General features: G+C 41.0%; 2 protein-coding genes across 3 annotated transcripts in view; one reads left to right on the top strand and one right to left on the bottom strand.

The window, feature by feature from the left end:
• The window catches only part of LOC144595798 (fas apoptotic inhibitory molecule 1-like), an 18,891-nt gene extending 16,530 nt beyond the window's left edge, over positions 1-2,361 (bottom strand). Inside the window, exon 1 of the mRNA XM_078403473.1 lies at positions 2,103-2,361. Within this exon, the coding sequence (XP_078259599.1) occupies positions 2,103-2,183 (81 nt within the window). The 5' untranslated portion in view covers positions 2,184-2,361. The remainder of the gene's footprint in view (positions 1-2,102) is intronic.
• Positions 2,199-25,693, top strand: LOC144595797 (uncharacterized). Of its 2 annotated transcripts, none has more exons than XM_078403471.1 (12): positions 2,199-2,256; positions 4,314-4,385; positions 4,650-4,675; positions 7,182-7,281; positions 11,125-11,248; positions 11,802-11,982; positions 14,157-14,317; positions 17,050-17,109; positions 19,834-19,942; positions 21,850-21,935; positions 24,846-24,936; positions 25,190-25,693. In XM_078403471.1, exons 1-12 carry the CDS (start codon positions 2,226-2,228, stop codon positions 25,496-25,498), a joined length of 1,350 nt encoding a protein of 449 aa, XP_078259597.1. In that variant the 5' UTR covers positions 2,199-2,225; the 3' UTR covers positions 25,499-25,693. The 2 variants fall into 2 exon arrangements, with proteins under 2 accessions (XP_078259597.1, XP_078259598.1); XM_078403472.1 differs by lacking the exon at positions 2,199-2,256 and adding an exon at positions 2,810-2,987 and having other exon boundaries at positions 4,249-4,385.

The raw sequence follows: 25,693 nt of genomic DNA, 5'->3' as shown, positions 1-25,693 counted from the left end.
CATCTGCGTTTTAACTATCTGTTGTAGATAAAATGTGTCACTATTTTAGGATCTAAATATTGAGAAAGGTTTCCTATGTTCATAGAATCTGGAGGCATGTTAATGCTCGGGAATTTGAAACGCTAACTCTCACCACCACCGACCTACCAATAAAAACTGGTGCATGGTCTCTCGTCTTTCCCTTTCTTAAGTTAACGATCAGTTCTTGACATTCTGCGGGAGATTGTTACGGCACCACTCAACCAGGTGTGCAGTACACCAACAAATCAGTGCCAGTGAATTGGCCAACCATTGTAGTGTTGTCACCAAATTCAGGATGGCATTAGAGTTAAACTTAGCCACACAGCCATGGGCACGGAGAGTAGAGCAGGGAGAGCATGCAGCCTTGAAGTGCACTTGCATTGATGGTTAATGCAGAGGAGATGTTGTTACAAATCCGCACTGATTGAGGTCTGTTAATGAAGACGTCAACGATCCATTTACAAGGGAGATACAGAGGCTCAGGTCGGTGCTTGGTGATGAATTTGGAGTTGATAATGTTGAATGCCAAGCTAAAATCGATGAATACGTTCGTGTTCTTGTGATCCAGGTGTTCCAGAGCATAGTGGTGCACCAATGAGGTAACATCTGCTGTGAAACTGTTGCAACTAAGGGCAAATTGATGCGGATCCAGGTTTTGAAGCACGAGTTGATTGGCATCAAAGCACTTCATTAAAGTGGACAGAGGTGCTGCCGGATGATAGTCCATCATAGCAGGTCACTTTGCTCTTCTTGGGCAGATGCCCCTTTGAAGCAAGGTGTGATCCCCAGACTAGAAAAGCGAGAGGTTGAAGAAGTCCTTGAACACTCCAGTCAGTTGGTCTGTACAGGTCTTTCCTGCTCGCCCAGGAAAGCCGACTGACCAAGTTTCATTGAGATTTGTAAATTAAGCAATGGATTATTACAAAGAATTTAAAAATCCCCTCACCTCAGTCCTAAATAACCTATCCCCTAATCTGAGAGTGCATTCTCATTCTAGCCCTCTCGGTCAGGGAAACGTAATCACCTTGTAATTATTCTAAACTCTACCGATTACCAGTCTACTCATTTGCTCTATGGTAAGTACATACTTTTTTTTTTTACTGATGAGAAGACCAAAACTTTAACCAGTATTTAAACTGTGGTCTCGCTAAGGCCATATAAAATCACGCAAAACATTTTTATTGCTGTACTCAGATCCTCGCCTAATAAAGTTCAAACATACCCCCTTGCAGTCTTAACCATGCACATTTGAAAAAAAATGACTGAACTTAGTTCTTGGCAAACCCTGTTCCACAGGATTAACAGTAATGAATCAAATATGTAAAGGAAAGAACTGCAGATGCTGGTTTAAATCGAAGGTAGACACAAAATGCTGGAACAACTCAGCGGGACAAATATGTATTTACATACAATCACTAAAAATCAAAAAATAATTAAAACAACGTACTGGCATGGCATCTAAAACGAAACAAATTCTGTTATTAACATTGGAATGCTATTAGAGAAAGCTACATTTATCTAGTGTCTATTTTCCTTCGAGATATCCAAAAGCATTTTACAATTAAGATACTTAAGAGAGACAGATTTTGGAAGGAAAACATCATGACATTGGTTTAAGGTGAGAGGGGAAAGATTTAATACAAACCCTTAGGGCCAACTTTTTCACACAGATTGGTGGGTATGGAGCCAGAGGAGGTAGTTATCAACTATAACATTTAAAATACATTTCGACAGGTACATGGATAGAAAAGATTTAAAGGGATATAGGCCAAACGTAGGCAGGTGGAAGTAACGTCTTGGTTGACATGGCATGGGGAAGTTGGGCCGAAGGGTCTGTCTCCGTACTTCATAATGACATCTTACATGGCGGACATAAGTCACTCAATCCGAGCAATGCCGCGAGTAAGAGTTGAATTGTGTGATGGGGAATGTCTGCACATGAAAAGCTGGGTTGACTCCAGGAATGTATTTGTGTGTGATTGAGTAGGAGCTTCCCGCTGATGTTTACTACCTCCGCGCACCGCCGCCTCACGTTACCGACGTCCGACGAGCGCCTGGCGGTAACTATGGCAACTTCTCACCACCAGTTCCTCCGCGAAAAAAACCCTTTTTTTCACATCAATACGAAACCCGGAGCCGTGGGATCCGGCGCTGAGTTGCATCTGACCAGACTCGCTGTTAACCGTGTAGCGGGCGCAGACACGATGACATCTTTGCCTTTTCTGCCGCGCCACGGTAATGAGGGGGGGGGGGGGCGGGGGAGAGACACCGATAGAAATCGCGCAACCGGAATCTCGCGAGAACACAGCTGCCACCGACGCCGCATCTCTCTCCCGCCCCCTCCCCTCCCCACACACACCCCCGCGGGACGATGTGATTGGCTGGTGTGCATCCCCGTCCCCCCTCCGCGGGGCGATGTGATTGGCTGGTTAGTATCCCCGCCCCCTCTCACACCCCTCCCCCCCGCGGGGCGATGTGATTGGTTAGTTTGTATCCCCGCCCCCTCTCACACCCCTCCCCAATCGCGGGACGATGTGATTGGCTGGTGTGTATCTCCGCCCCCCTCTCACACCCCTTCCCCCCCGCGGGGCGGTGTAATTGGCCGGTTTGTATCCCGCCCCCTCTCCCCTGCGGGTTCGATGATTGGCCGATTTGTATCGCGGAACGGCGGCAGTTGCTGGGGCACGCGCCGGTGTCCGGGGTGGACGTTAGCAACGGGAGCAAGAGAAGAGGGGGGGCAGTGATGGGAAGGGGAGCATTAAAGAAACTGCACTGAACATTGTCGACAGAGGATAAATTATAACAAACATCGATTGCATTCGTATTCGTGGACTTTAAGCTTTAATTTTCTGCTGACAGTATTGCAAGCTGCATTTGCTCTGCCCGTCAGCTGGTGGTCGCTTCCTGGCCGTGTGCGCCGGGACAGCGGAGTGAACCGCCCACTGAGGCCGGGGCTGCAGCACCCGGTAAGGCGCCGCGCAATGTGAACGCATCGGGTCCGCATCTATGTTACTGACTGGTCTGAAGAAGGGTCTCGATCCGAAACACTGCCCGTTCCTTCTTTCCGAAGATACTGTCTGACCCGTTGAATTACTCCAGCATTTTGTGCCTTTCTTCTATGTCACTGACACTCGGCTCCGCTTCAATGTTGACTAATTGTCCACTGTTTTACAATTCTGGCTGCTACGTTATTGCTATTGCTCTCTCTCTCTCTCTGTCCCTCTCTAAATATACATATATAGGAAGAGAGAGCAACAACGCGGCATCCAGAATACATACCTATCTTCCACAAGCGCGCGCGGAAGATATGCATATATTCTGGCTGCAGCGTTGTTGCTCTCTCGTCCTTTATTAACATATACAACAATATGCAGCGTTATTACTTTCTATATATATGTAGGGAGAGAGAGCAACAACGCGGCAGCCAGAATATATATATATATATATATATATATGTGTATACAGTTTGTGTGCGACTGTGCTTGTGGAAGACTTCTTTCTGTAAGGAGTTTGCACGATCTTCCCTTCAGTTTCTTCTCACGTCCAACAGATTGATAAATTAAGAATGAAGTAGTCCAATCTGAAGAAGGATCCCGACCCGAAACGTCGCCGGTCTATGTTCTACTGTACGTCTATCTATATATATGTTCTCCGGAGATGCTGCCCGATCCGCTGAGTTACTCCAGCACCTTCTGTCCTTTTGTGTAACTCAACATCTGTAGTTACTTGTTTCTGCGAGATGATAAATTAATTCCTATGATAACATTACACTACTCTTTCGTGAGAGATGAAGCCTGGAGACAATGGGCGATATGGGATGGGTGGAAGTGGACGGAGATTAAAATGGGATGGGTGTACATTGGTGCTTGATGATGGGTGTTGACTCTGGGCTGAAGGGACTGATTCCGTGCGCTTCGCTGCCATCAGACCCTTTAGCCCACAGTCAATATTTTTTTATGGTTTCATAAGCTACCATGTCTGACGGCCCGCAGAAGGTGAACGGAGGTTTCATCTTCGCCGACCTCCCCACAGGCGTTACTTTCAATTTTGGGCTTTTATGCAACCTCAATTTTAATCGGCGTGACTCAGGAATTTCCTTCCCATGCCTTTGGCTCTTCCTTGATACCTTCTTTTGATATAGGATATTTCGTAATAATGAACATTGCTGCTTTTGGCCAATGTGTAAGTATACCATTCTTAATTGTGATGCATATTTTGTTTTGCCAGAAAAGGAAATGTTGGAAGGCAGAAAAAACAACTCATTATTAGTCACCTATTCATTCTTTTGGTAGATAAAAAGAAGAAAACATATCCTCACAGACATGATGATAAAATGAGCTCCATCAGTAAACACTTCATATCTGGTACAATGTTAGCTTTTGATTTAGTTTCACATTATATACCTTAAAGTTTCATTTAGAAGGTAAAATAGTTATAGGAGTCCATGTAATTTGTTTGACTCTATACTGGATTAAAAAATAATATGGTTAAGTAATAAGCATTTAGGATCATTTAGTGTTTTTGGTAAGATATTAAACTATATCAACTAAATCCAATTGTGAATTTTGTTTTTTGATGGAGGTATTAATTTTAAAATGATGCATGTGACATTTTTTTTCTTACTGCAGGGGAGGATAACGGTGCTTTAGGACAGGTGAGTCTGTTTAAGTTTTAATTATTGGAATTGGCTTGTTAAGATAGCAATGTATCATTTGCTTTTATCTTTGATCTTAAAATATGTGTTCATGTAGAATATTTAGAAACATAGAAAATAGGTGCAGGAGGAGGCCATCGGCCCTTCGAGCCAGCACCACCATTCATTGTGATCATGGCTGATCGTCCACAATCAATAACCTGTGCCTGCCTTCTCCCCATATCCCTTGATTCCACTAGCCGTGAGAGCTCTATCTAACTCTCTCTTAAATCCATCCAGTGATTTGGCTTCCACTGCCTTCTGTGGCAGAGAATTCCACAAATTCACAACTCTCTGGGTGAAAAGGTTTCTTCTCACCTCATTTTTAAATGGCGTCTCCTTTATTCTAAGACTGTGGCACCTGGTTCTGGACTCGCCCAACATTGGGAACATTTTTCCTGCATCTAGCTTGTCCAGTCCTTTAATAATTTTCTATAAGATCCCCTCTCATCCTTCTAAACTCCAGTGAATACAAGCCTAGTCTTTTCAATCTTTCCTCATATGACAGTCCCGCCATCCCAGGGATCAATCTCGTGAACCTACGCTGCACTGCCTCAATTACAAGAATGTCCTTCCTCAAATTAGGAGACCAAAACTGTACACAATACTCCAGATGTGGTCTTACCAGGGCCCTATACAACTGCAGAAGAACCTCTTTACTCCTATACTGAAATCTTCTTGTTATGAAGGCCAACATGCCATTAGCTTTCTTCACTGCCTGCTGTACCTGCATGCCAACTTTCAGTGACTGGTGTACAAGGACACCCAGGTCTCGATGCACCTCCCCCTAACCTAACACCATTGAGATAATAATCTGCCTCCTTGTTTTTGCCGCCAAAGTGGATAAGCTCACATTTATCTATGTTATACTGCATCTGCCACGCATCTGCCCACTCACTCAACCTGTCCAGGTCACCCTGCAACCTCCTAACATCCTCTTCACTGTTTACACTGCCACCCAGCTTTGTGTCATCTGCAAACGTGCTAGTGTTGCTTCTAATTCCCTCTTCCAAATCATTAATATATATGGTAAACAGTTGCGGCCCCAACACCGAGACTTGCAGCACTCCACTCGCCACTGCCTCCAATTCTGAAAAGGACCCGTTTACTCCTACTCTTTGCTTCCTGTCTGCCAACCAATTTTCTATCCATGTCAACACCCTACTCCCAATACCATGTGCTCTAATTTTAGTCACCAATCTCCCGTGCGGGACATTATCAAAGGCTTTCTGAAAGTCTAGATACTCTACATCCACCGGCTCCCCTTCATCCATTTTACTTGTCACATTTTACTTTGCAAAGGGAAAATGTCAAGGCAATAGATCCTTTAGATATTGGTGCAATCTTGACAGATTATTTTAATTTGTTTAAAAAAAAAATTGGATGTAGAATACTTTGGCACCCATTAACATTTGAAATATTTTTGAAGTACATGGGTCACATTTCAGGTCGAGATCCTTCCTCAGACTGAGAGTCGGGGAGAGGGAGACATTGAGATATGGATGGGTAAGGTATGAAAATGTGACATCAAAGGGTCGTCAGACATCAAAGACTTTGCTCTTGAGTCAGCCTGGTTCCCTATTTTATTGTCAAACTAATAATTACAGCACAACCCCTTCTCTACTTCATTTTGCAATTGATCTTTGCTTCCTATTGTAAAGGTAATTCATTTTAAATATGAATAGGAGAATGTTTCTTGAAAATTATTTGTATATATTTTGTTACTGTAAAACTGATCTTTGGTTAACTTTCCAAAGCATGGTAAATATTGAATATATTATTTTAACGTTCAACTGTGCTTGGAAAGAAACCTACCATGGGATGAAACAGCTGGGAAGAAACTGTCCCTGAATCTGGAGGTGTGCATTTTCACACTTCTACACCTCTTGCCTGATGGGAGAGGGGAGAAAAGGGAATGGCTAGGGGTGAGTCGCATTCTTGATTATGCTGGTGGCCATGCTAAAGCAACGTGAGATGTTTACGGGGTCAATGGAAGGGAGGTTGGTTTGTGGGATGGTCTGAGCCACGTCCACAATTCTCTGCAATTTCTTAGTCTTGGATGGAGCTGTTCCCAAACCATGCTGTGATGCATCCCAATAAAATGCTTTCTATAAAGCATCTGTAGAAGTTGGTGAGGGTTGTTAGGGACATGCCAAACATCCTAAGCCTTCTAAGGATGTAGAGGAGTTAGCGTGCTTTTTTGGTCATTGCTTCAATAAGGGTGGTCCAGGACAGGTTGTTGGTGATATTTACTCCCAGGAATTTGATGCTTTCAACCATCTCCACTTTAGCACTGTCTATGCATTCTTGGGTATGTGTACCGCTTCGTTTCCTGAATTCAATCACAATCTCCTTTGTCTTGCTGACATCAAGAGAAAGGTTGTTGTCTCGACACCAGGTCACGAGGTTTTGTGCCTACCAATATATTTAAAAATCTAATTCACTATTGTTCTAATTTATCCTCCAGCATGAACAAACAGAATGGCAGATCCTAAATGGCCTTCTTCAGCACCATGGATTCAAACCAATCCAGCTCATGGCTTCACTGAAGAGCAAAAACCAAAATAGTAGGAAAAACTGATAGATCAAGAAAGCTAGATTTCTGTAAACTTAGGCTGCATTTGGATTACAATACTTGGAAAGCTGTTATGTTCACATTAGTTTTGCAGAAATATTGTTAACTAGACTAAGTGGACCTGTTGGGCCCAAACCTCTCCTACATTGGTGCAGCGCCCTCTCCTCCCGCCCTCCCCCTCCCCCCTTCCCCACCCTTCCCTCTCCCCCTTCCCCTCCCCCCCCACTCCATCCCCCTTATCCTACCTCCCTTCCTTCTCTCTCCCTAGGTGATAGATTTAAACTTCAAAATGTGAATAACTTAAAAAATATAACATCGATTTCAATGAAACTTCTTCCATTAGCACCAAAGGGACGACAGTGAGTAAGGTGGCCCTAAAATTGTCGCGCTATCGTGTACCGTTTTAGCTGTAGTTCAGGAACAAACAGACAAACAAACGAGAGTTTTTTAATATATTTAGATTAAGTCTATTGTTGAGTCATGTTGGACTAAAGAAAAATGAGGCATCTTATAAAATGAATCTCTGTCTGTTTTTCTTTACTGACTGTGCTTTCACAAAATGACAGAATATTGAAAATGATTTTTGATGTTAAATGTAGATGGGCATACTACTATATCATCTGTGGAGACACAAGATTGCAGATGCTGTAATTTGGAGCAAGAATCTCAGTGGATCAGGCAGGCCCTATTGAGGTAGAGAAATGTTTAATGTTTCAAGTTGGGACCCTGCATCAAAACACCTGCAAGGTTTTGACATGAAACATCATCTGTCTACCTCAATTAAAGTTGTACACTCGCAAATTTGAGTAATTATAGTTTTTTTATGAATGTGTGAGTAGAATTTAAACTTTTTATTGTTATTTTCAAAAAAAAATCCAAACAATGTTTTAAAGTGTGGGGCTGGGAGCTGTGAAAATTAATGTTCCTAATTTATTTAAGGCTGTTGAACAATAAATGAAGTTCATATGCTCAGTGAAAATTTGCACAGTAATTATTCCTACACAGAAGTGCAATCTCACTTTTGAAAGAGTTCACACCTTTGTGGCATCTAGAGTAATGAATTCCTAAAGTGTAAACCTATTACTTCCTGGTCAGAAATGCATTTATATCTTTGCATCCCATGAAATGAGTTGAATTATTTTTGATTAACACTCATTTTCTATTTGGTCTTTAGATACAGTCGTTGACTAGTACTTAAGATAATAGAATACCTAAGCTTGGTTAGCCAAGGAAAGCAGGAAATGCTGTGTCAATGACCAAGGTTGATGGCGAAGCTGTTGAATGGCATTATGTTTGAGGCTTGTGCAAGCCCTGCAATTCCTGCAAGCCCTGGTTTCTATTTACATAGCAAGTTTGATCTAAAAAATGACTAAGTAATCTTGTTGATATGTGTAAGTTAAGTAGTATGTTTCTTTAGTTAAGGCATATATATTTTATTTCCTTGGTAACCTTTAGTAAGAAATTAGCAAGCTAGTTTCAACTCTTGAACAATGTCTGTTTTATTAAGTCAGTGTAGGGCTCAGTAGCAAGCAAATTGCATGATTTTCAATTCTTCCACACAAAACTTTCAATTAATTGCTTTTAAATGTTTAATATTCAGTGCATTAGAAATCAAGGGAGAGAAGGATGCATTGGTTTTATATGCACCTTTTCTCACCTCATTTACTATTCCAGGTGTAGACTCTTATATATCGGCGAGACCAAGTGCAGACTGGGCGATCATTTCGCTGAACACCTCCGCTCAGTCCGCCTTGACCTGGGGGATCTCCCGGTTGTCAAATACTTTAACTCCCCTTCCCATTCCCATACTGACCTTTCTGTCCTGGGTCTCCTCCATTGTCAGAGTGAGGCCATATGTAAATTGGGGGAACAGCACCTCATAAACATAGCACAAAAAGTAAGGAAATTTGTGCTTGGTAGATTATTTCTTTGTTGTAACAATGCTTCTTGGCAATAAATCTTATACCGTTGGAAAGCCTGTTTATTTCCCTTTTAAATGGTGCCACATTTGTAAGGAACTTGCATTTGTGGGATGAGCAGCAGAGCTGAGTATATGGGTTGCGCCCATGAAAAATTTGCCAAATCTTCTCTGCCAATGCCAAACAGCTTATTCTGCTGTTGCTATTGACTCTTGTTTGAGCTTCTGGTACCCCCAGGTGCTGACAATCAGGTGCCTGATTGGCAGCACCTGATTGGCAGCATCTGTGAGCATGGGCCCTGCTGCAGTGGTCAGTAGGTGTCTGCTCCAAGAATCGGCATGCCACGTTTGACTAAGCTGGATAGGGCCCGTGCGATAGGGCAACTTCAAGCTGGTGTTCCGCAAAACCAAGTTGCGGCATTATTTGGAGTGAGCCCTAGTACCATCTCCAAAGTGAAGGCCAAGTTCCATATAACGGGGGATGTCAGAGACCGGCCTTCTTGGGACAGTGGGCGTCCCAAGAAGACGACACCCAAAGAAGACCGTTTCCTCACCCTGTCAGCACTTAGGAACCGTAGGCTGTCTTCTACAGATTTGCAGTCAAGATTTGCAGGACGATATGGCCGACGGCTCTCTGCCCAGACAATTCGGAACAGACTGCACGCAGCCGATCTCCGGTCTCATAGGGCTGCCAGGAGGCCTGCCATGACTGCCCTTCACCGTCAGGCCTGTTTGCGCTGGTGTAGGCAACACGTGCACTGGAACCTGAACATGTGGAGGAACGTTATGTTCAGCGATGAGTCCAGATTTTGCCTACGGCAGTTGGATCATAGGGTCAAAGTGTGGAGAAGACGCGGAGAATGCTATGCTGATTGCTGCACCGATAGAGTAACATCTTTTGGTGGAGGCAGTGTGATGGTGTGGGGCGGCATCTCCCTCACTGGAAAAACGAGGCTTGTCATCATTGGAGGCAATCTCAATGCAGAGAGATATCGAGATGAGATTCTGCAACCAGTGGCAATCCCATATCTCCACAGTCTGGGACCGAACTTTATCCTTCAAGATGACAATGCTCGCCCCCACAGAGCAGGGTTTCTCAGAGACTACCTCCAAAATTTGGGAGTGGAGAGGATGGAATGGCCTGCCAGCAGTCCTGACTTCAACCCCATTGAACACTTGTGGGATCAGCTTGGGCATGCTGTTCGTGCCAGAGTGACCAACACAACCACGTTGGCTGACTTGCGACAAATGCTGGTTGAAGAATGGGATGCTATCCCACAACAGTGTGTGACCAGGCTGGTGACCAGCATGAGGAGGAGGTGCCAGGCTGTTGTGGCTGTGTATGGTTCTTCCACACGCTACTGAGGCTCCTGTTTATTAAATGAATAAATTGTTAAATTGCCAATATGTCTTGTTTCTTCAGACTTCAATCATCCAATCCACCAAACAACACCGAACAAGAGTCAATGGCAGAATAAGCTGTTTGGCATTGGCAGAGAAGATTTGGCAGATTTTTCATGGGCGCAACCCACATACTCAGCTCTGCTGCTCATCCCACAAATGCATGTTCCTTACAAATGTGGCACCATTTAAAAGGGAATTAAACAGGCTTTCCAACGGTATAAGATTTATTGCCAAGAAGCATTGTTACAACAAAGAAATAATCTACCAAACACAAATTGCCTTACTTTTTGTGCTATGTTTATTTCTCTTGGGCAGCTTACAACCCAGTGGAATGTATATTGATTTCTCTAACTTCAAGTAACCCTTGCATCCCCTCTCTTTCCGTCCCTCCTCCCTTTTAGCCTGCTGATAATCCCAAAATATTTAACATTTATAATGTTGTGTAGGAATTGATCTATTTTTCCAAAAAGTATTTTCTTTTATTACTAATTGTACCCTTTTGAACTATTATAGATGCAATCCTTCTAGATAAAGAGTCAGCTATGGAAATTAGAGAGGTAGTGAAGAGTCTTATAAAAGACACTGAGCGACGTCAGGCATTGATCTGGGATCTTGTCCAGTCTAATAAGAAACTGAAGTAAGAAGCCTTCTTGACTTTCACAAATACTATTATTAATGTGTTGCATGTGTACTTACTAAATACTTTGTGTTTACCTGTCTATAATACTGCATTGTGACAGTGAACATGTACAGTTGGCTGGTCTGTGAATCTAAGATGTATATTAGTTTCCAAAGTTATTCCCACTACCTAACTAGCACGAAGAACTAATCTGAGACCTGTAAAATATTTTTACCTTTGGTCAAAGACTTTACATATGTTTTTTTCAAATTGTGTATTTAATTTTATTTAGTGCCTGATGTCAGGATCAGTCTTGTGCTGATGTTGAATTTACTCTTTTTGACTTGAATGGCAGGTCAGCTTGTTTACAGCCAATTTGATATATTTATATAGTCCTTTAAACCAAGTAGCATGATTGGCTCTGATAGACATTGTCAGATACCTGCAGGACAATATAGCCTGCATAAAGTAACTTGGTGTTAACATTTTTTCATAGGTTCATAAATTAAACTTGGATGTTGCTTCTTTTTTGCTTTTATTGTGCTTTTGAAACACATAATTACTATTGTAGAAAGGACGTAAGTCAGCAGCAGAGCAGAACTTCTGTGGAAAAATTCTGCATGTCAGACCTGAAGCAAGTCCATGACACTGTTAAGTCAGAGAGTCCGGAGGTGCAGGATGACTACTATGTGCAGTGTTGTCAACACCAAAATCAACTTGAACAACTGAAACATGATAATCAAGATATACAGGTAATAAGTCTATCTAAAATGGTAATTTTTATTTTATGTTCTCCATGGTAGTTCATTATAGTACATAAATCTAATAACAATTTCTCTTATGATCCTGTGATCATTTTTTGAAAGCAACTAATTATGGAAGCAGTAAAACCAAGAAAGTGTTCAAGCTGTTTAGCAAGCCTCTCCTGACTCTCAGTCTGAAGAAGGGTCTTGACTCAAAATGTCACCTTTTCCTTTTATCCAGAGATGCTGCCGGACACGCTGAGTTACTCCAGTTTTTTGGGTCCATCTTCGGTTTAAACCTGCATCTGCAGTTCCTTCCTCCACATAGACAATTTTACCTTTGCAACACCTCGGGATGGGCAGTTTATTGGGCCCTACTAGCAATGCCTGCTGCCTCTTAATTTTGGTTTTGTACAACTAAACGAAAAAAGTCCTGTCAAATGGAATTCAGGACAAATATGGTGGAGAAACAAAGCAGCTCGAGAAGCACCTGTGAAAGAACAAGCATGTTTATTTCTAATTTGTTGACAATCTTGAAAAGCGATAGATCTGAAATGGTAACTTTTTCTAGCCAAGTGACTTTTTGGCCATTTAACAATTAAGTCACGTCAAGTCTAATGGTTGGCATTACACTCAATTGATGTAGTCAAGGCCTGATGTAGTCAGTCCTGCATGTTCCAGTCATGATTAGTGGTGGCCATTTGAGTAACAAACTGAAGGAGTGCATTAAGTACGTTATCATCTTTCATCTGCAGCCAGGCATAACAAGGGTTTAACTGATTTCAACCTTCAATTAACAGCAGAAGTTGTGAGCCCCAAAACACTCCAGGTATATGGCTAACAACTATGCTGCAGAGCTAACTGTGCTGTTTAGCCAAGCTGCTCTAGTAGTAACATGTGTAGCTCCAAGTACACATGGAGCACCTTGTAGTTCCAAAGTGTAAAATTAACTAGGTATATCCTCTTAACAAATATGTCATTCATATTTGTTCCATTCAAGCTTTTCATATTTATGCATTTAAATCTAACCTTCCCTCACCCTCACCATCCTGAAAGAAAACAAACTCAGCCTATTCAATCTTCTCCCATAGCCAATATTTTCCAATTCTAGCAAGAATGTTTGCACTGCAGTCATATCTTTCCATTAATTTGTTGACTACAACTGTGTGCAATTCTCCAGCTGTGGTTATTGTCTTGCATATTATTGAGTAAAAGCTTTCTGCAGTTATGTTCTATGTCCCGTTACATGAAAGGAAGCATCCTGTCATTTTCTTGCTACATTCTCAAAAATATAATCATGTTAATCAAATACAATTACCAATTAACAAAGTACAATGAACAAATACATTAACAATCCATGCTGAATATTTTTGATTAATCTATGCTTTTCTAAATGAAAAATGTTTGCTGTCCTTCAGAATTGATTTGCTCACCACTAAATTTAAACCAACGTACTATAATTACTCAGTTTAAACAATTACTCAGTTTAAACAATAGTAAATGTTATTCCCCTCCAATCTTTGCTACCACTACAGTTAAGACTAGTTCGGCAGAGATTTAGACTGCATTAATTGGTGTCTCGTAATTTTTAAAAAATGTACATAAATTTAAATAAATGAAAACACTGTGGTTACTGGACATCAAAAATAAATCCATTATTATCCATGACATCTGTTACACGTGACCTTTGTTTTCATAGCTGTGCACTTGTTAACTGTTTACCTAATGAAAATTAAAGTAAGGAATGGAATGATTAAGTGAATAAAGTCATTTGATAATGTTGTTTTCTAATCTTTCGATTAAAAGTAATTATTAGTTGGAGGCACCCTTTGCTAAATTATGAAATACCAGATGAGTGTTAAATATTTTTAAACTATTTTAATAAATTAGCACATATTTTCGGTTTGATACAAATTCTGTTCTGACGAAGATACATTTAACAATTTTTTTTTGTCGTAAATATTGGTAATTGTTCCTGGTTAACTAGTTTCAGAACTTGTAGTGTGTGTGACAAATTAGTTTTAACACTTGCTTCAAATATTGTCATATTATATAAGCAATTAAAATAAATTATTGTACTACAATGCTGTTATATATGACAGACTGATTCAAAATTGAATATTATTTTGCAATATTAGTTAAGGTTGTATTTTAGTATGTAATGAGAATTTTGTTCCCATTAGGTATATTGTGATGAATTGGAACAGAAATTGTATGAGCAAGAGAAGACTATTGTGCAATTGCAGAAAAAGTTGTGCATGGTTGTGACTGAAGAAGAAAAATGCATTGAAAGATGCAAGTTACTTGAGCAAACCACCAGAACGCATACCAGGCCCAACAAACAGTAAGAATCAAACCTTGGTCTAGTGAGAGTTGAGTAAAGATAATAGAATCATATAAATGTACAGCATAGAAACAGACCATTTTGGTCCCCTTTGTCCATGCCGACTGTGATGCCCATCTATGCTAATCTCATTTGCCTGCTGTGTAGCCAGATATTCACCATCCTCTGTGCGATAAAAATTAGCCCCTTAGACCTCTTTTAAATTTCATTCCTCTCCTCCTCTATGCACACTAGCATATTAAATGCCTTCATTACGTTATCCTCCTTTGTCTCTACTTTGAAGGAGTTCTGGACTTGTACTTCAAGGTCTGACTGTATATCAACACTCTTAAACTTCCTCCCGTTTACTCTATATATCCTACCAGAATTTAACCTTCCAAAGCACAATATCTCAGACTTGTCTGGATTAAATTATATCTGCCACCATCAACTTTCCAGCTGATCTGTGTCCACTACATTCTTGGACAGACTTTTGTGCTATCTATGACCCTTGTCAATTTTCATGTCATCTACAAACTTACCAATTGTACCATCTATGTTCTCATTCAAGTCACTTGCATGTGTTACAAACAAGAGGTCCCAATACTGATCCCTGCAATACACCACTTGTTACAGATTTCCAATCAGTAAAACTTGATTTTATATCACCAAGGCAATTTTGCATTCCAGTTTACCAACATGTCTTCTGGATCAGCTTACCACATGGGACGTTGTCAAAAGCCTTGCTAGAGTCTAAGCATGTCAATAGACAATAGACAATAGACAATAGGTGCAGGAGTAGGCCATTCAGCCCTTCGAGCCAGCACCGCCATTCAATGCGATCATGGCTGATCACTCTCAATCAGTACCCCGTTCCTGCCTTCTCCCCATACCCCCTCACTCCGCTATCCTTAAGAGCTCTATCCAGCTCTCTCTTGAAAGCATCCAACGAACTGGCCTCCACTGCCTTCTGAGGCAGAGAATTCCACACCTTCACCACCCTCTGACTGAAAAAGTTCTTCCTCATCTCCGTTCTAAATGGCCTACCCCTTATTCTCAAACTGTGGCCCCTTGTTCTGGACTCCCCCAACATTGGGAACATGTTATCTGCCTCTAATGTGTCCAATCCCCTAATTATCTTATATGTCTACAGCCCTGCCTTCGTCAATTTTCTTAGTTTCCTCCTCAGAAAAAAACTTGATTGGATTTGTGAGACATGATCTCCCCTGCACAAAACCACACCAACTCCTAAACAGCCCCTTCTTTTCCAAGTGAACATTAATCCTGTTCCTGAGAATCACCTCCAATAACTCCTCTACCACTGATGTAATTCTCACTGGCTCTGTAGTTTTCAGGGTCATCCCTACAGCCTTTTTTGAATAAAGGGACTAGCTGTTATCAAGCAAATGAACCATCCTCTCACCAACTAGAGAGCAGTCCTAACCTCAAATCTACCTCATTGGAGACCATCGAATTATTTTTATTGGACTTTACTGGGCTTTATCTTGCACTCAACATTATACCCCTTATCCTGTATCTGTACACTGTAGACGGCTTGATTGTAATCATGTATAGTATTTTCGCTGACTGGATAGAACGCAAGAAAAACACTTCACCGTACCTCGGTACACATGACAATAATAAACTAAACTAAATATTGGGTGTTCTCTGGTCTCTGGTACTTCACAAGTGACTAAAGAGAATGCAAGCATTTCCATCAGAGTACAGGCAATCTTCACCCTTGCTTCCTTTGGCACTGAGGGGTGGATCCTGTCAGACCTTTGGGATTTACCTATACCAATGTACTTCAATATTTCTAGTATTTTGTCCTTATACCGATGTGCTCCAGAGTTTCATTGCACTCCTCCCATAAATCTCCATTCTCCAGATCTGTCTCCCTGGTGAAGACCAATGACATTCTCACTCATATCAGCTGGCACCATGCTTAATTACTCCCCTGGTTCCTGACTGGACCTTTTCTTTCCTTAGATGCCCTTTTGATCTAATATATGTACAAGAAGTTTTAAAATCTTCCTTAACCCTACTTGTCCAGGTCATGGAACAATTCATGGTTCTTTTTTGCCTTCCTAATTTCTCCTTTATCCTTTGGCATATCATTTACTCAAGATTTACAATGTCTTATACCTGACATGTGCTCCCTTTTACCTGATCAAACCTTCAATATCCTTTGTCAAACAAGTTTCCGACACTCATCATCTTTGTCCCTTACCCGTTTTGAGACATGCTGACTTGAATTCCTGCTATCTTGCTATTAAATGACTCCACTAATCAGATGTTTTTTCTCCTCTTTCAACTATTCCGGGTCTATCTCTCCCAAGTCCTGCCTTGCATTACAGAAATCTGCCTTTTCCTAGTTTAGCATCTTAACTTGAAGATCTATTTAATCTTTTCCGCATCAATTTGAAGCTTACAGAATCATTGACGCTTTTTCCAAACAGTTATTTCAGACACTTCAATCACTTGCTTGTACTCACTCCCAAAGATAAGGTGAAATACAAGATCTTCCCTGTTAGACGATCCACTTATTGTTTCAGAAAACCATCTTGAGAGCATTTTACAAATTGTTCCCCATTTGAGCTTCCTTGCACCAAGGAAATCCCAGCCATTAATGGGAAAGTTTAAATTCCTTGCTACTATTGCCCTAGTGCATTTACACCCTTCTGTGATGTGCCTATGCAATTGTAATTCCCAAGATCTAAAATAAACGGCCAAACTTTTTCTGATCTCTGCAGATGGTTTGAAGCAGTCGATACCCACAAAACTCAAACTAGTTGCTTACCACAGGAGTTGAGGTAAACTATTCAAATCTTATCACTTTATACTGATTGTATATATGCTAACATGCACTGTAAAACTGCTGTAATCTGACATGCTGGGGACATTGATGGTGCCAGACTGGCAAGCTTTTCAATTTATTGGATGTCGATTATATTAATACCCCAATATACTTTGAATTCATTTTTTATGTTATTCAATATTATATAAATTTTCCAATGAAAGGAAGCACAAGAACCAGGATCCCCTACAGTGGAAAAATAACATAGATCTGGGACACCATGAGTGGGAAGAGGGTATAGCAGACATCACGTGAGCTGGATGCCAAACCTTTGGATTTCTGGTAGAGGAACATTGAAATTTTAACTACACATCCTTTGTTGCACAAACTGATTTTAGAGGAGCAGAAGATGTAGGAAATATGATGCATAAACAGAGCTTCATAGTAAAGATTGTCTTGTTTCTCCCTCCAGTGACCATTTGAATTATACCTTACACAAAAATAGGAGGCCATGTTTATTATTGTTGCCTATACAGGCATTTTGCTACTTCTGCTGGCTGCTATTAAACCTGATATTTTGCTAGGGTATTAAGATAAATATTTTTCTCCATATTCTAAGTTAAATATTTTTGAATTTTTATCACTCTTGTAATATCGGAAAAGCAATATATCAAGATCTCTTGAGTAATAATGTGATCATTTATTTTAGCATTATTAGTTTAATGTATCAACTATGAAGTATATTTCTTACACTATTTGATAATGCTGCAAATAAAATTACAATATTTGGGACAGTCTTGCAGACTTGTGCAAACTTATTGTTTGCAACTATTGAGTAGTGAGAAAAATTCTGTTGATCCATGGCAATACTTTACATTATTTATTGTATCTTGAAAGCACATTTAATTCTACTGTTCTCCTCGTTATTATGAGTTGTGTATTCTTCCAGTGCTCATTATGATGACCAGTACATAGTTTCTTGCTTCAGGCAAATCTTTGCACACTCATCAGAAGAATGCGTTTGTTTGCTCCAAAAATAGGGTATGATGTAAAAATTTGTAGGAAATAAAAACAAAATTCTGAAAACCTCTGGAATGAGGAAGTTAATATTTCAGTCAAAGACTTTTCTTTGAAGCTGGAAGATGTGGGTGAATGCATAAAGTATAAAGGAGAATTCAATGACAGAAAATGATGAAATATTTGATGGAAATTAGAGGAACATGGTAATCCAAGAGGTGGACCGTAGTGTCTGTGGTCAAGGTACATTAAGGTTGAGCAGGTTGGTTCAAGTATCTGATAGTTGTGGGAAAATAGCTGTTCCTGAACCTGGTGTGTGGGACTTCAGCTTTCCATACCTTGTATGATAAAGAATGGCTTTATCATCATTAAGTACCCCACCTGATCCTGATGACGACCACTGACTAGAAACTGAACTAGATCAGAAACACCATAGTGTTTCTTACTGCATAGTGAATCTTACTGCAAGTAACTCGTAACTCTTCACCTGATGCTCCAAGGCTTTCCTTCCATCTATAAAACACAGATCAGAATTATGAAGGAATACTCTCCACTTGCCTGGATGAGTGCCATACTAACAATTCCCAAGAAATTTGACAGCATCCAGAATGAACTGCTTGTTTATTTGGTATTCCATCAGCCACTATAAAAATTGATACCCTCCACCACCCTTCTACTGTAGATACAGTGTTGAATCATCTGCAAAATACGCTGCAAATACTCACCCAGGCTACCTTAACTGCATATCCAATACCTGTAACCTCTACTACTAATACGGGCAAGGGCAGTAGGCACATAGAATACTGCCATTTGTTGGTCCCCTTCTAACACACCATCCACACTTAAAAATACATGGTCATTCCTCATCACTGGACTGAAACCATGGAACTCTTTAACCAGTCACAGCAGCTTCGCCAGAATGACAGCAGCAATTGAATAGTAGTCAGGGATGGGCAATCAATGCTGGCCTTTCAGTGAAACTGAGATCCTGAAAATGAATATCTATATTATTATATTACTAAAAGTCTCATCTTGTATGTGTATACATTTGTATATAGGTATGTTCCCGAAATACAGCCAAAACGGTACACGATAGCGCAACAATTTTAGGCCCACCTTACTCGCCATTCGTCTGCGGTGTGCATTGATAAAGTTTTGTTACATTTTAAAAGTAATTAACTTAATAAACTTTAATAAATGCGCTTCCCACCCCCCCCCCCCTGCGCAGCAGCGCCGGGAGGACCGGCGCCCGTCCCGGCATGCCCCGCGCCTGACCTTCATCCCATGGTGCAGTGTGGCGGCAGAGGGTGAAAGAAGATGGCCGCCGGCAGGATGAACATGCAGCAGCGCCTTGCGGCCGCTCTCCTGCTGCTGGCCGCCTCGATGGTCATCCAGGGCCAGGGTGAGTGGCTCCCTCTCCCCTTTCCTCTCCCCCCTCACCCAGCCCCGGGGTAGACTCCCCGGCTGGTAACGGGTCATCAGTTGGGGGAGGGTTGCCGGGCCTGCAGGATTCTCCAGCCGGCAATGGGTCCACGGGTCGGCAGTCGGGACAGGGGTTGCCGGGTCCCATGGTGCAGGAGAGGTTTGGACCCAATGGGTCGTCTAGTTTATAATAAATGGTAATCAGGCTGCGTAGGAAAGTAGATATGAGTTACTGATCCATCACCCATGGTCTTGTTGAATGAAAATGAATCATTTGAAATTGTTTATTTTATTTATATAGTGATCACAAAAAGATTGAAAATGTTCCCAGTGCCCAAAAAGGGGAATCCATAAACATCAGAAAATACTTAATTCCACGTGAAATTCCAGAAGATGACAAATGGGAAATGGTATGACCTGGAGAAAATTTTTTTTTTTACAATAGGTTAAATTAACAGTTAACAAATAATTGCATCATATTCATGCATTTAAGCTGAAAAATTAACAATAATCCTGTGGGTGAATATTTTGCTTAAAGTGTATTTGATCAATTAAAATAGCAGGATTGTGGAACAATTAGTTAAAAGGAGATTTGGTCTAGGATACGATTAGATGACAGATTTTCTTTGACTTTCTGGGAACCCTTTTTTCCACATCACATATAACAGATTCACTTATAAAAAGTTTAGAATTGACTTTGCCCCAATTATCCTTTTAGGATATGATAACCTGCAAAGAAGGATTTCTTCTTTCCTAACTATGCCCTCCATTTTTAAAATGATTTTAGTAGTAAAAATGGGAAATACCCAGCATTTCAGGCAACATCTGCAGAGAAACATTTCCGGTCAATGCCTTTCATTGGAACAGGTAAAAGTAAAAAACAGGCATGTTTAAGTTGCAGAGAAGAGGGAGGGTGGAGTGGAAGGGAATGTCCATTGTACTCATGCCCACAGCCACCCTGATTGTGCTGGAGGAGGTAGATTTTAAGTGGGAAAGAGGTGTCAGATTGGTCCCCCAATTAGCAGGGATCCACATCTGAATCAGCAGGATTCATCAACTTTGAGCCCCAAGAGACACTGGCGAAGCCATCTGAGAGAATGTGATGAAAGTTGATTAGCAGGCTATCTGTCTGGAAGAGATGTTAATGGAAGGAGATGAACAAAATTAGAAGAGAGGGAGAAAATAAACAATGCTGAAGTTAAGTGAGAATACTACAGTTGCTGGAAATCTGAAATAAGAATTCTGGAAATACCCAACAGCTTGAGCAGAATCTGCAGAGAGATACCAACTGGATTAATGTTACATGTTGATGACTTTTCATCAGAACTGTGAGAAACAGGATGATTAAACCACCAGGGACAGGACTATTAAACCGTCAGGGACAGGATGATTAAACTACCACCGAGTTCGTTAGGGCACTGATAATGTGGTACAGGGACAGAGACAGGCTGTACGGACAGCCGTAAATTTAAGAGAGTGTCTAAGCGGCAGGAAAGGGTTGAAATGAGTCATGAGGATAACTATGGGTCATGTGAATAACTACTGCGCTTGCTCAATGAGGTAAATGAATATTACAAATACGCCACTGATGGGGAAACTGCTAATTACCATGCACATGCAATGTATGATCTGGGGGGTACCCGGGGCGGTACAGAAGATTGTGCACCTCAGCGCTCTGATTGGAAGGAGCCCGAAGGGGAGGGGGATTCAGCAAAGGGGAGGGGGATTCAACGAAGTTGTATTGTATAAAGAGAAGGCACTGTCTTTGTCTCGGTGTGTCTCGGTTTGGAGAGGCACCTGGCTCTGCAGACTCGTGAATAAACTTGTCTTGTTTCTACGACTTTGTCTCTGGCATCGTGATTGTGAGCACTCACATTTGCATCTCACAGAACTATCCAGTCTAGTCAGAAAAATAGATTTTTCTTTAACTTGTGTCAGTAGAATTGGAACAGTAGAAAAGATCAAAGACACAGAGGACAGCGATGGATGCATAAGTACAGTGATGGGCATTGAAAAACATCAAGGTCGCCCTTGTACTCTGCATTGAAGAGCTAAGGAAAGCAGTCATTCAATGTGTTTGGTTTCTCCAGTGTAGGGGAGACTACCTAGTGATCCCTGAATGCAGTATCCTAAACTGGAGATGCATATTGGTTAAATATTATCATTTCTACTTTTTAGGTTTACTTTATTTACTTTGTTTAAATATCTGTTGTGCTGATCCAAATAAGAATTTAATTGTTACATTTTGGGATGTATGACAATAAAACACTCTTGACTCTTGATCTACTTTCTGTTAAGAAGGTGATGTTTCTTTTAGGCCTGTGAAGAACATTTATTGGAAACAAACTTTAAAAATCACACTTTGCAGAACAATCAAAATCAGAAACAAGCATTGAAAAGCAGGTAAAATAAGTATTTCCTTGATCATTGATATTACCTGTAATAACTGAGAAATATACTTTTAAATAGAATTTCTACCACTTGTAATTTCAAAAGAAATTTTAATTTCCTTTAAGTACAAAGGAGGCCAAGTCCTCAAATAAAACTGCAGATGGACAGAGATATAGAAAATGTTGGAAATACTGAGGTCAGACAGCATGTATGGGGAGAGAAAAGAGAATGAATATTTTTGGATAATAACTTTTCATCAATTCTGTTGAAATGTCATCAGTCTGAAATATTAACTATTTCTCTCTCGAGATGGCTACTGAATATTTCCAACATTTTCTGCTTTCCTGTCTCATTTCATATTTTCCTTGCCCTATATCTGCACCACCACCTCTGCTTTTTGGGTCCATACTGTTTAAACTTCATTGCAAACTTTATCCTAGTTAATATGAGTGACCAATGAAATTGTGAAAGTTTTCAGTAACATGGGACATGGGAGCCTAATAAATACTTGGCTGTGGCATTCTGACACAAGCCAATATGTTCAGATTTTTCTACAGTTAATATAATTTCTGTTTAAAAGAAAAGCAATTAAATAATACATCTGTGGATCTTTATCCTGGAGATCAAGGGTATAGAAACATAGAAAATAGGTGCAAGAGTAGGCCATTCGGACCTTCGAGCCTGCACCGCCATTCAATATGATCATGGCTGATCATCCAGCTCAGTAACCTGTACTTACTTGCCTTCTCTCCATACCCCCTGATCCCTTTAGCCACAAGGGCCACATCTAACTCCCTCTTAAATATAGCCAATGAACTGGCCTCAACTACCTTCTGTGGCAGAGAATTCCACAGACTCACCACTCTCTGTGTGAAGAAATGTTTTCTCATCTCGGTCCTAAAAGACTTCCCCCTTATCCTTAAGCTGTGACCCCTGGTTCTGGACTCCCCCAACATCGGGAACAATCTTCCCGCATCTAGCCTCTCCAACCCTTAAGAATTTTATATGTTTCTATAAGATCCCCCCTCAGCCTTCTAAATTCCAGCGAGTAATGTTTAGCACTGATGAAAGAGTATAAGATATTTCAGATTTATTTTCTGGTATAAGCATGTGCTTTAAGGCTGTGTTCTCTGCTTCTCTTTGACTCAAAACTATATTTTTAAATTCTTCCAAATTCCAATTTAATCCTGCTGCAGTTCACCTTTGCTAATGTTCCTCTTTCCTCATATGACAAAGGTTGTATCATGGTTGATTCAAGAAATGTAGCTGTCCTTGTTAATGTACTTGAGTTTATGGTTTCATGGACAAGGACAAAATGTTGGTTTACAGAATTTGTGATGGAAGAGACTCATTGGACGTATATATTAGAATTGTCAAGTGGCCATGCTTGAACTAGGGTACAGATCTGTCGATCCTGAAACACGAGTTCAACTTTCACGCATTCATTTCCTCCCACCTAGACTACTGCAACTCCCTATACACTGGGATCAGCCAATCATCCCTGTCCCGCCTGCAATTGGTCCAAAACGCCGTAGCGGGACTCCTGACGGGTACCCGTAAAAGGGACCACATCACCCCGATTCTGGCCTCTCTCCACTGGCTCCCAGTACGGTACAGAATCAACTTCAAGCTCCTATTCACATACAAAGCCCTAAACGGGCTTGCCCCCCCCCCCACCATATCAAAAATCTTCTAACCCACCACTCTATCTCCAGGTCCCTCAGGTCAGCCGATTTGGGGCTACTCACTATCCCATGGTCTAGGCTTAAGCTCAGGGGTGACCGCGCTTTTGCGGTTGCAGCTCCAAGACTGTGGAACAGCATCCCTCTCCCCATCAGAACTGCCCCCTCCTTTGACTCCTTTAAGTCCAGGCTCAAAACCTATTTCTACTCCCTAGCGTTTGAGGCCCTCTGAGGGGACGCTGTAAACTGTTTATGTATGTGCTGTTATGTTTGTGTGCCATTGTATGTTTGTTTTTTAGTACCTGAACTGATGTACAGCACTTTGGTCAATGTGGGTTGTTTTTAAATGTGCTATACAAATAAACTAGGGAATTTAAATCCAATAAATATGTTAATCTAGAATTAATAAAAATAACCAGTTGCAGCAAAAATACTCATGAAATTATTGAATTGTTGTAAAAAACCTATCTGGTTCATTAATACCGATCAGGGAAAGAATCTGCCATCTGCCAATTCTGACCTTTTTGTGAATCCATATTATCATTGAAGATGACTCTCGATTGCTCCCGAGTTCAGTGGCAAATATTGAGGGACAATAAATGTCAACTGTGCCAGTAACATGCATATTCCTTGAACAGTTCAAAAACATTGCCCAATGATAACAAAAGTATGGTTGAGGATATTCCGGGGAAGATGTTGAAGTCGAGGTTGTGGTATGCTGATGTGGAATAACCTCCCAGAACAACTGAGAGGTTTGGCTTGCTAGATTAGGAAAGAAAAGGGAGTTCAGGTTGAACACCAATTTTCCGGCACCCTCGGTTCCAGAGCCTTGCTGGGTTATTTGTTTTTCTGGACCAAAATTATAATGAAACAATACATCCTTGGCCTGCTAATGATACCCCTCCTGTGTGTCTAAAGCACCATGGAGTGCCAGAAATTTAAAAAATATATATATATAAAATGTAAACTGATGGTGAAAGGAATGACCTGCCGACCCATCCCTGGCTTCCACCATCTTCCTGGTTGTTTAGAGCCCTGGCTTTTGATCCACTCCCCCCCCCCCACCCACACCTTTTATATCTTTTGATGAGAACAGTGTGGCTCTGCTTTGCTGAGACTTTGTATTTCAGTATTCTTGGTTTTAAATCTTATGTATCATTGTCTGGTTATCAGACAAAATATTGTATCTGTTTTTACAATCAATATTTTATTTACGATCTCTTGAATTCCACTTTTTAAGCAGTGGCTGCTGTGTGAACAAAAAACTCAACAGTGCTAAAGTAGAAGACATAGACTGTTTGCCAGAAGCCACCTGTAAAGAACTGTTAAAGGTATTTTTAATAGATTTTTTTTCCCTTAAGACAAATTAACATTGATAATTTCTTCCATATTCGAAGTGTTAATTATATAATGTAAGCCTTTTCTGTTCACAAAAGTATATCCAAGACTCCCCTACTCTGGACAAAACCCTCTGTGCATCTGCCATGTCAATTCCTAATATTTATTTATGCCATGTTTTTTGAACTGCACCCATCAAGTGTCTTGCTTCTGATGTTTCTTCCATTGTATTCTCCCATATTTAAGTTCCTTGGAACCATCATCTCCAGGGACCTTAAATGGGGGGCCACCATCGACTCCACAGTGAAAAAGTTCGAACAGAGGATGTACTTCCTGCGGCAACTGAGGAAACACAATCTGCCACAGGCAATGATGGCCCAATTCTATACTGCTATCATTGAGTCCATCCTCACCTTCTCCATCATGGTCTGGTTTGGCTCAGCCACCAAGCACAACATCCAGAGGCTGCAACGGATTGTTCGATCAGCTGAGAAGGTTGTTGGCTGCAACCTTGCCCCCATTGATGAACTGTACACTGCAAGAGCCAGGAAGTGAACAGGCAAGATCATCTCTGACCCATCTCACCCTGGCCACAAACTCTTTGAAGCACTTCCCTCTGAAAGGCGACTCCAGATTGTCAAAGCAGCCACAGCCAGACATAAAAACAGCTTTTTTTCCGCGAATAGCAGGTTTACTCAATAACCAAAAGTCTGTAGTCTCTTTTTGCTCTGGTTTATTTCACTCACATAT

Source organism: Rhinoraja longicauda, chromosome 8, assembly GCF_053455715.1.
Source record: "Rhinoraja longicauda isolate Sanriku21f chromosome 8, sRhiLon1.1, whole genome shotgun sequence".
In the NCBI taxonomy this organism is placed as follows: Eukaryota; Metazoa; Chordata; class Chondrichthyes; order Rajiformes; family Arhynchobatidae; genus Rhinoraja; species Rhinoraja longicauda.
Note: the sequence above shows the minus strand (reverse complement) of the source record. Positions and strands in the feature narration are given on the sequence as shown.